The sequence below is a fragment of the Malus sylvestris genome, chromosome 6 (genome assembly GCF_916048215.2).
Source record: "Malus sylvestris chromosome 6, drMalSylv7.2, whole genome shotgun sequence".
Taxonomy (NCBI): Eukaryota; Viridiplantae; Streptophyta; class Magnoliopsida; order Rosales; family Rosaceae; genus Malus; species Malus sylvestris.
The window spans coordinates 1316445-1327943 of record NC_062265.1 but is presented as its reverse complement, the minus strand read 5'-3'; the positions used below and the strand labels follow the sequence as shown (position 1 = coordinate 1327943).

The window sequence follows — 11499 nt, the reverse complement described above, 5'->3', positions numbered from 1 at the left end:
CCCTATGTGCATCCTTTTTGCTTTCCTCTTTTCTGCTTTCTGAAATATTCTCCCAACAACATGGTTTTTTTTCTTTTCTGTTCCTTTATTTGATCTCTCAATCTCCAGACACACTTACTTGCTTTTGCTTTTACTTTCCCTTTTCTTTCTCTTTTCCTTTTGCTTTGTCCGCCATTGCCTTTCTTTTTCAGCCTGGTTTCTGATAGGACCTTGTCCCCATCTCAATTCCAACCACAGCAGACCACTGGAATCTTAGACTGGACGAAGTAGAAGGCAGGGCCGCCGTTGCTCGGAGGCTTACCTATGGCAGCTCTCTCTCTCTTGAAGGTTGCAGTTTGCATTCCTCCAGACGATGGAGCGTCAATGAACGGCTGCACATTCACCCCTTCACTACCTAAAGCTGCTCCTGGACCCACAACTCCTCATGCCCCTGCTACTCCAGCTGCCTTCTTGTAATCCAGCGACTCGTCGTTGTATATATCCCACCATTTCTTCACCAACATTTTAATGTCCTCCCTCTGCATGTTCTCCTCTTTCCCTGTATACCTCTACGGCTTCGATCATGCTGCACCATGATGAACAACTTTGACTTTGTCCAGCTTCACATTCTCCGGGTGACGCCAAAGCATGGCGAGGACCAAATTGTATACCAAAGGAATTGACTTGTATATTTTCGGGAAGTACATGTTTAAGAAATCCTGTTCTGCAAACGGGGTCGGAGGGGTTACTCTGATAGTCCTCAACAGGTCATGGTAGGTCTCGAGGACGGGCTCGAACACGAACATGCCAGCATTGAAGTACAATGACGGAGGCGGGCCCAGCTCCGATGTGGGCCACTGGACCTTCTCCGGGCACTGCTGGCAGTACCTGATTTGGTATTACGGCGTGTGGCTACCATGGCGAACTGGGTATGGTTCTCGAGCGGGTAAACGGGTTCGATCTCACTGAATTAGGTTGTTGTAGATGACGACGCCGACGCTAGAGGAGGGGACAGTGAGCTCGCGGGTAAGGCCAACAACGCCGTTTTGGATGTGTGAGTCACCGAGGAAGGTAAGGTTTCAGAAGTTGAAATCGGGGAAGTAGCAGTTGACGTTCTCGGTGGAGCCAAGGCGGAGGAATAGGGCTATAAGGAAGAAGACGACGACCCATAAATCCAGAAGCTTTCGTGAAGCCATGGATGGGGAGATTTCGAATTCAGATGGATGAAAACTAATGGGTTTTGGATTTTCTTTGCAAAAGTAAAGGACTTGCAGATTATGATCGAGAACATGAGGGAGGGAGATAGAGAGCTGATGAGTGCTTGAGATTTGGATCTTTTCCGTTTCTGGGTTTTTTTGTGATTTTGTAGATTCACGGTGGAGGTGAAAAAATGAAAGAGAATCGACACAACTTTTCGTATCGATTCCCATAGACGGCGTCAAATGTTGATGAACAAAACTTGAGGTCTTGGAACAACGTAAATCCGACCGTGAAACTGCAAGAAATGTAAATAACACAAGATGTATCGTGGTTCACCCCAAGGTTTGGGCTACGTCCACACTGATTATGTATTTATCTGTTTGTGAGGGAGAGAACCTCTAAATATCAGAGGGGATGTGAGAGGGGTGAGAAGGCTTAAGAAATGGCCTCCCCCAATTGTGAGGGTGATGAGTCCTTTTATAGAATAAGGGCTCCTCACTTATTACATATTTGCCCATTCCTTTATTACATAATTACATTCAAGTCCCCCGAGTATTTGTACGAGATCTAAATACGGATGCCCTAAGTATGGTATAAACAAATCTTTTAAAATTCGTAGACCTATTGAGGTCATAATTAATGCTTTTGAATAAAGCTTGATCTCAGGAGTGCATAGGCGAAAACCGTTCGGAAATCAGAGTTTTAATGAATGAGATATAAATGAATAAAGTCAAGGATATTTTTATCATTTTGACCTTTAATTCCATAAGGCTTCAGCTTTGCTGGAGCAGGAAGGGCTATGATGAAGCCACGTGTGTGGCTATGATGGAAAGAAGAGAAGAGAAATGAGAGAAAGGAGATGGGGACTGCCCAATTAGAAAGAAGAGAAGGGAAAGAAAAGAGAGAGGAGAAGAACAGCCAACCAGGTCCCAAACCTTCGACCCATTTCAGACCCGGCGACCCGATCTCCTGACCCGTTTCGTGCAACTATTCCAAAGGGTTTTGTGTCAATTTTTCTGGCTTACTTCAACCTCCCATAACCACCAACATCACCACGACATCCCATCATTCCATTATAGCCAAAATCGACGAGATTTCATCATGATTCCACGAAGAACACCTATGTCAGTGCTATGAAACCCTTGCCGGCGATCCACCATTTCTGAAACATTCTCCTTCAATTACCACCACCATTAGACATTTCTTGAGCTCAGGAACAAACCCCAAACAAGTTTGGGGGCGGCGGATCACCGGAGTAGATGAATTGAGATTCACCCATTTTTTGGGTTTCTGACGGTTCGAAGAATTTTCAGGCCACTTCCTAGCCAAATTGGACCTTAGCCCAGGTATAAAAATTACTCCTTTCCTCATGATCTTCATTTTGGTGTAATTTGATAATTTTTGGAATTAGGTGATTTTTCCTGTGAATTGGGGTGGCTTGCCACTGCATGCGGCGGCACTTGGGCCGAGACACCACTTGACCTCCTAGGCTTAATTGGATGCCCCAATTTCATATTTGACATCTGATTGACAAAATTCCATCGTCTGAGCATATTTTCGTTGAGGTCCGCCACTTGAACATATAGCAAACGATGATCCGACCGTTGGATCGCCACCAAACTTTAATATATTATTATATGTAATATTTGAGGACTTTGAGAACTTACGAATCGAAGATCCAGTGGCTGGATCTTACGGACCAAGTTACATAGGGTTGTGGACCCTACCATTGACCGTTGACTTTTTATCAACATGTCTCGATTTGTCTTCTTTTGTTGTAGGGGGAGCGTATGAGAATTTTTGATTATATGATTTATTGAAAGAATTCTAAATGTGGACTGGTACTTTGTCTTAGGTAATGATAGTACGTGATCTTGATTATCGTGCTAGGGTGCGTTATCGAGGACTCCGGATGAGTGACTTTAATGTATGTGATATAGTTATTACCATGAAAACTTCCCATGCTAGTATACTTTGTGGATACAGCATGGATTTCTAAATTATGTTTTATGCTAAATAATTGTTTTTATAAAGTTTGCCATCGATCTACATTATGAAATGTTATGTGACTTGCCTATTTGAAATGTTTATAAATTGTGGTTTAAAATATATATTTGAAATGTTTGAGAAACGTGAAGGCTAGTAGAGGACCATTACCCTAGTGTCACGAGGTTAGGTGACACTAAGTTTGCACCATGTAGCAGTGGTACATGAATAGTCATGCTTGGTTAATCCGCGATAGGAGACCATAATATTTATGAATCGTGCTTGGTTAATCCGCAATGGACGATCCTTATATCTTAGTGTAGGCTTCGGCCGAACTGCGTCACTCTAGCCTTAGTTTTTAGTGTATTTATGAATGATAGTTTTTGAGAATCTTTGTGGTTTGAATTAGAAAAGCCGTTGGATGTCCGGGTGACTCCTTCGGAGTTTTCAGTGACTTGACTATAAACCGTGATTGATGTTCTGTTTTTATTGATTATCACATATGTTGTATTATGGTCACTCACACGAGCTTCGCAGCTTATCCAGGTTGTTGTTTGCGCAGTGCACCATTCCCATGTTGTAGGCATTGATTGTATAGGTGACAGGTCTGAGTAGATGATGAAAAGTTGGTGGGGGTAGTAGTGCAGAGATTAGAGACTTAGAGCGTTTAGGTTACCCATTTATCCTCTCTTGTACTATTTCTTTTGGGACTCTCAGTTGTGCACCATGGGCTTGTCTTGGCCTAACGAGGGTTGTATTTTTTTTTTAGTGTACATACTTGTATATATTTTGTAGGGGTGAACCCACTATCATATTTATTTTGGGATATTAGTTATAGTATTCCATTCCATATCTTACATTAGATTTAACATTTCATACGTCTCCGTGTCATGTGGGCCAACATGCTCTGATAATATCAAAAAAGTTGAGGTTCTACTATAAAATTAATTGAGAATATGGAGAATAGCTTAACTACTTATAAGCATATGTAAGGTCCCTCAGGGCCCAAAAAACTTTGGTTGTTCTTAAAAACATTTTCAAAGAAAATCTCTTAAGAATATACATATTTTTTAATATCAAATATTCAAAATCCTATTTGATTAATTTTTTTTAAAAAATATTTTCTCTTTGTTTGAATTCAAACTACCTTGAACAGAAATAAAGGATCGAGAAAGAGAGAAGCTCGAGAGAGAGAGAGGAAATAATGGGCGAGGAGAGAGAAAGGCAAGGAGATGGTGAGGAGGTGAGGAGAGAGAAGAAAGAGAGGATAATGAGAGAGAGCAGATAAAAAGACAGTGAGAAGAAGAGAGAGATAAGATAGAGGGTGAGGATGTGAGAAGAGAAGAATGAGAGGGTGAGGAGAGGAAAAATAGAAATAGAGAGAGAGAGAGAGAGAGAGAGAGAGAGAGAGTGATAGAAAGAAAACCACTATAAACTTATCTTTAGTGTTTTTTTTTTTTTTTAAAAAAAACCTATATTTTTAACTTCTTGGTGAATCTAATTTTTTAAAAGTTCTACTGAACAAGAATTCAAGGACTAAAATTCAAAATGTTATTGAGTTTAAAAAGTTGAACTTAATTAGGATACCAAATAAGTTCTCGTTTGTTTGATGTGTGATTGATACTCTCAAAAAAAAAAAAAAAAAAAAAAAAAGAAAGGGCCCGTAGCATCCCTCCGTTCTATGTAATCAGTTAAACTTGGTGAAGTTATGTGCGAGTTCTTATCATACGTTTGGTACGTGATTGTATGGAAATGCGCGGTGAGCCTTAATGGCATTGATTGCTCTCCACACCCACTCCGCAATTAAAGTTCCATTAATAAAGTAGCTAGCAGCTAGTTAAGACATCATGGAGGTCCTCAAAGACCAAAGAGGCAAGCAAGCTGGGGATCACGGAGAAGGGAAGCTATCAAACCAGGCAAAGCAACAGAAACAGAAGATGAATGTGGTAGATAAGGAAGCTGCTCCAACCTCTCCAATGGAAGTGGTGGGGATGGGGCCCAGAGACGAAGATGGGAGCAGTAGCAGCAGCTTGCGTACGGCAGAGACGTTGCTCCGGCTGCTGCCAATTGCTCCTTGCGTGGTGGCTCTTGTGGTCATGCTTCACGACTCCCAGACCAATGACTTTGGCTCTCTTTCCTATTCCCATCTCGGAGCTTTCAGGTATGTATGTATATACACACACAAACACACACACACAGACATATATGTGCTCTCCATTTTATATATCACCAGATTTTAATCCTTTTCTTGTAAGTCTTTAGAATAATGTTAGAATCGAAGTTGAAAATCTTCAAGTTCACATGCACTGTGACAGATACAATAATCAATCTAAATATGATTAACTGCTGCCACAATCCATATGTGAAGGATCAATTTTTTTAGACTAATTACTATAATTTATTTAATTTATTGTCCATGATAACAGTGAATATAATGGAAAGAATAATAGTTGTGTTCCACTCATAGGGGAATCTACTTGTCCCTCATTTATAATTCAAGTAGATGAACTTCATAATCAGAACCGTTCATACCCTTTATCATCATCTAAAGATCATATCTGCAAAAGATCATTCAATTTGGAGCTCGTTTAGCCATCTATGCGTGTTAAATCAATCGACGGTTTTAGTAACAAGTAGCATCTTTATAATAAATCGTTCATTTGTTTGATGCATATGACTGATTAAACAATCTTCAAATTGAATGACTTCTTGCGTATATGATCTTAAATGATGATAAAGAGTATGAACAGTTTCGATTAAAAACTTCATATGGTGAAGATATATTAATTATAAGTGGAGAGACAAACAGGTCCCCTTGGAAAACATGCGCATTATCCTAATGGAAATTAGTAATTTTAGACTGAAGATCACAATTAATAGAACCAACTAGCTAGTCTAATGATATTTAATTGATCACATGTCTAAGCGAGATGTTTCAAGTATGACTCTCATGGATGATAAACATGTACATATTTGTGTCAAGTTCGATACTAAGTTATGGATGGTTATTGTGTGGTTTACCTAGCATAATATCCCCTAACTTTAGAGTAGAACATCGTTATGATACACTAGATTTAGCTTTGGAATACTCAGCTATTAGTTCTCTTCCAGAATTTAAACTAAAACATCATCATATTGGTTACCAATAGAACTCCCACACATGGTATTCATGTGAGATGGCTTTCTTTTTCCGCCATTTCCAGGGTGAATGGTAACTCATTAATCACCCAATCGTACTGAAAAAACATGGCATGTGAAAGAGGAATAGGCCTCTAAAAAAAATACAATCCATAAACTGTGAAGGTCCACGACCACGACTCTTCAACCCATGATGAGGAATCCGATGAACGCGACACCATTAGGAAGATGAAGTTGTTGAAGAAACATTACCAGGCGGATTTTACTTTATATATATTTTTAAATGATTGTTAACTCTACTGTTTTAATCTTTTTATATAAGTTTTTTAATTAATTTATATTAAATATAACTAAGAACACAGTTAGAACTTTGTCGTCTGAAATCATTGTAAAGATGATATGGATGTTGCAGGTATTTGGTGAACGCCAATGGCATTTGTGCCGGTTATTCTTTTCTCTCCGCTATCATTGCAGCCAAGGCTCGTGCGGCCACCAAGTCTCAAGCCTGGACTTTCTTCTTCCTTGATCATGTAATTATCTCGTTTCATGTATTTTTTACTTTTGGAAGCTGTTATTCACACTATTTACCGTCTATAATAAAAGTTCTATTTCCCGTCTCTTGGACTTTTAATGAAGTTTGTGTAAACTATAATGTTACACACCCAGATGCTCACTTACTTAGTTCTGGCTGCTGGAGCTGCGTCAATGGAGGTGCTTTATTTGGCATACAAGGGCAATTCAGCCGCAACCTGGAGTGCAGCTTGTGAATCTTTTGGCGGATTCTGTCACAAAGCCACAATTTCTGTTGCCATTACATTTGTGGCGGTGACTTGCTATGCACTCATTTCACTCATTTCCTCCTATAAACTCTTCAGCAAGTATGATGCTCCTGACCCTGTCGCCAACCCCATCAAGGGCATTCAGACCGCCACCTTCCACGCTTGATCACCGGCCAGTCACCGCCAGTCACTCTCTCCTTAATTCACTACCAGCCCTTTCTTTTTCAAATTTGGTCTTAGACTCTTAGTGTACTGCCGGTCACATGTTTATTGAATGATAAAGAAGTTACATAGCTTGTTTGTGACATATGATGGTTATCATGTGTTTGGATTACTGCCTTGTTTCTTGAATTTCCAATCAATAATACAAAGGACCAATATTAGTAGTGATCTGTAACTAAATGCTTTAGGACCCTGATAGCTTATTTAGATGAAATCACGTAGGGGTCTTTTTTTTTTGGCTCATCAGTCATTTGCCTTTGAATTTTTTCACGATTTTATTTAGGGTAATGCTAGACAGACTAAAATTTTAAAATAAATTTGCAAACCAAATGATATGTCGTCAATAAGAAATAAATATGTTAATCAACACTTAATAATACAATCATCAACAACCATATTATTTGGTTTGCAAAATTGAGTTTAAAATTTTGATCCTCCTAACATTACCCTCTATTTAACCAACCTATTAAAGATAAGTTTTTGTTAAAATGGGCTATATCACCCCATTCGTTCTCCATTGGAGATGACCTTAGAATCCTCAATCATGTCACATTAGTTTGATCTCGATTCCTCTAACTTGAAACTGTTGTGCCCTTCGGTTCAAGTAAATTAAATTTGTAATGCAGCTGCCATGTCGCAATTAGTCCCTATCATGGCTACCGCCCATGGCCCTGATGGAAAAATCGTTGTGCCCCCATGCAAATCACCTCTTTCCACATGTAGTGGATTTTTCCTTATGATTTGAAAGGAGGTGACACTCTTTTTAGCTTCTTAAAAATCCTCTTGTTTATGAAACTCGGATCGCAAAATTGAATAAATACACGAAAATTATGAATAAGATTAAACATGTGTAGATGTTAAAAATAATGTGTTTATTATATCCCAATCTGAAATTCTATATTATATTAAAACCCAGTTTAGCAGCTAAGTTCCTAAGCACAGTTAAAGGACAGATTTACCCCCCTTCAAACGCTCTTTCCCTTCCTTTATTTTACGGTGTACAGTGAAAATACTAAAATGCCCAGTTTTACGGGTGGTCCGCTCGCGGCTTTCTTCCTCCACCTCTTCCTTCTTGCTCCTGTCCGAATCGACACGCCCACCACCTTTTCCTTCTGGTTGTAGTTCGAATCCACACGACAACCTGCTCATCCAAATCAATTTCACCACCCATATTCTTCCACACCGTTCTAAACTCAAAACCCAGATCGCTGTTGCTCACCCAAAACCCAGACAGCCGCCGCCACCACTTCATCCACCACTGCATTTTACAAATTTATCTTGACTGAAGGCAAGCGAAAATTGCCCTCTCCATCTCCTCAAGTAAATTTGATTAATAGATTAATTTCCCCCAATTTTTTTTTGGTTTCAAATTTTCATCGATTGCTAGGATTTTGGAAGGGTGTATGAATTTGCCCTTGCATCGGACGGCTGGTATTTAAACCTTTTGGGATCGAACGGACCGTGGAAGCCACGTGGCTTCCCATCGGTCACTAGGCATCTCTGCGCGTGTGGGCCCTGGTGCCTGATTTCCGGTCGGGCGACGCGTTCCCACTCGCGAGTGTGGGGCACGCGCCTGACACAAAAAAAATTAAATAAGGCTTGGCCCTCGAGCTGCAGGCCCAGCGATTCCCCACCCCTCCCAGCCCTTGGGCTCCACCCTCACCCGGGCTCTCCAAGGCTGGAGCACTGTCCATCGGGCTTCGGGCCCTTTCCTCTCCCCTGTCCCCCGAGCAATGTCCATGGGTGAACTTGCTCTTAAGGTGGAGTTTTTGTTGACAGATATTGGCTCTCAGGGCAAAATTATTGCCGTTCCAAAATGTTGAGGAGGCCATTGAAACTAAACTAATTGATGAAGTTAAAAAAATTATAATCTTTTAAAAAATTATTTGATAATTTTGGCATTTGAATTTGAATTGGCATTGATTTTTTTTTTCCCACAGATTTTGGAACGACGAGATGAGCCGTAGGTTGGCATATTAGTGTGGTCTTGAATAATATTTTGTTTGGCATATTACTATGATAGGAACCTGGTTACTTTTCATCTAAATATTATTGTATTTTCGCTCTCCAGGCAAAGTTCTTGCCTGTCCAAAATGTTGAGGAGGTCATTGAAGCTAAACTAATTGATTAAGCCGAAAAAAAAATTGTAATATTTTAAAACATTATTGGATAATTTTGGCATTTGAATTTGAATTGGTATTGATTTTTTTTTTTCACAGATTTGGAATGACGATATGGGCTGTAGGTTGGCATATTGCTGTGGTCTTGAATGATATTTTGGTTCCCTACAAAATGTATTTTGTAGGGAACCAAAAAGAGGAATATAATGTGTAAATATGCTTGGTTATTCAGATTAGAAGTTTGTTTGTACCATACTTGACCAATCCCGAAACTACTGAGCACCGATCAATGTTATATCGTCAAAGATCCACAAGAGTTTCCCTCCAACCAAGAGGCCAATCACAGCGCAACAGGTGTCAACACCAAGAGGCCAATCATAGCGCGACATGTGTCAACATCAAAGACCAATCATAGCATGACACGTGTTAAGGCCAGAACAAAGCTAGAGACTTTCTCCTATAAAAGGAGATCATTCTCTCACAATATTTCCTAATGTCATTTGTACTAAATCATTCACTAGTACTCACTACAGGAGAGCTTGAACCTATATACTTGTGTAAGCCCTTCACAATTAATGAGAACTCCTCTACTCCGTGGACGTAGCCAATCTGGGTGAACCATGTACATCTTGTGTTTGCTTCCCTGTCTCCATCCATTTACATACTTATCCATACTAGTGACCGAAGCAATCTAGTGAGGGTCACAAACTTGACACTTTCTGTTGTACCAAAGTCCTCACTAATTTTGTGCATCAACATTTGGCGTCGTATGTGGGAACGACACTTATTCCCACTCTCTTCAGTTTTGTCAAGCTGGTTTCCACCATTCGTACACTCTCTTTTGACTAGGCATCCCTCTCCAACATGGGGAGCGGAGGAAGCCACGACACACAGAATGACACCCATCTTGCACCTAGAGCGAAGCAACGAAAGAAGGAAGGAAAGAAGCTTGCTCTTCAAGTTATAGTCGAGGAGCTGGAGGCTTAGAACAACAAGATAGCAATAAAGAATGAGATCCTCCAAGAACAATATGAGAAGCTTTTCGAGACGTTCCACGAAACTAGGCGTACTCAAACACACGAGCTTGTTGCCCCTGTGGACATCAACCATCATCTGGGTGCCCCATCCAACACGGAGGGTCACCTTCCTTCAACATAGGTATCCCTGATAAAGAGCGAGCTAATCATCAAAACATTGATCAACATAAGACTTCTCTTAACCCAGTTGTTTCGACCCGAAGTAGGAGAAGTGGAGGAAGACACCTCATTGCAGAAGGGTTAGAAGGATCGAAAGTCGTTTATTGTGACTGCCGAGACTTCTTCAAGCAACGTCGAGAGAATCCCCTCCACATAAGCTCGGAGATCAATGACCCAAAGGTTTCTGAAAGACTTGGTCCCTTTCCATGACCCAAGCCAGCTGTCTATCTAAGAAAGGAACGATAGGTCCTAGAGGAACATGAAGGTACAGAGGACTCGGAGGTATTCTGACAGACTCGCCCTAGAAGTCAGTACGGCGAGTCCAAGGAAAAATCACACGTTCTTGCTCAAACTTTCCTACTTCCGAGAGACGATGGAGACTTACGGAAGAAAATTCCAATGGTACATGACTCCACTCAGGACCCCCTTGTCCTACAGCTCCTTGAGGAAATAAACAAGTTGAAGGCCAAACGTCATGCCGAGATACCTAATTGGAACCAACCCAGGCCTGACCTTTTCACAAATAAGATCCTCGACACCTCCCTTCAAGCGAAGACAAAACAAAAGCTTGGTTTACAACTTTATACTAGAAGGGAGGACCCGATTGAACACCTTAACCTCTTTGAGTCCACCATGGCATATCGGATGCACACCGACGAAGAGCTATGTCTTCTCTTCCTTTCCACCCTCTCTGGCGGAGCTCTAAACTGGTATTGTCGTCTTCCACCCAAGATAGTAGAATCATTTGAGGAACTAAGGAAACTTTTTGTCTCTTAACACATTTTCTAGACCGATCGCTTACATTATGTAGATGACTTGTACACTATTCGCTAGAAGCCGGACGAGTCACTACGAGAGTATGCCGATCGCTTCAGCCAT

General features: G+C 40.7%; 1 protein-coding gene and 1 pseudogene across 1 annotated transcript; one reads left to right on the top strand and one right to left on the bottom strand.

The window, feature by feature from the left end:
- Positions 1–221: 221 nt before the first annotated feature.
- Positions 222–2559, bottom strand: LOC126626758 (galactinol synthase 1-like; annotated as a pseudogene).
- A 2416-nt stretch (positions 2560–4975) lies between these two features.
- LOC126624979 (CASP-like protein 2A1) lies at positions 4976–7484 on the top strand. The gene is made up of 3 exons (XM_050294045.1): positions 4976–5326; positions 6716–6833; positions 6970–7484. The coding sequence occupies exons 1-3, from the start codon at positions 5013–5015 to the stop codon at positions 7246–7248; spliced, it is 711 nt and encodes a 236-aa protein (XP_050150002.1). The 5' UTR covers positions 4976–5012; the 3' UTR covers positions 7249–7484.
- Positions 7485–11499: the final 4015 nt, after the last annotated feature.

Bases quoted from the DNA above. Each gene is read 5' to 3' on its own strand.
- LOC126624979 (XM_050294045.1), top strand. From the start codon at position 5,013: ATGGAGGTCCTCAAAGACCAAAGAGGCAAGCAAGCTGGGGATCACGGA. The intron at 5,327-6,715 runs GTATGTATGTAT...TGGATGTTGCAG, and splicing joins TCCCATCTCGGAGCTTTCAG to GTATTTGGTGAACGCCAATG. The intron at 6,834-6,969 runs GTAATTATCTCG...TTACACACCCAG, and splicing joins CTTTCTTCTTCCTTGATCAT to ATGCTCACTTACTTAGTTCT.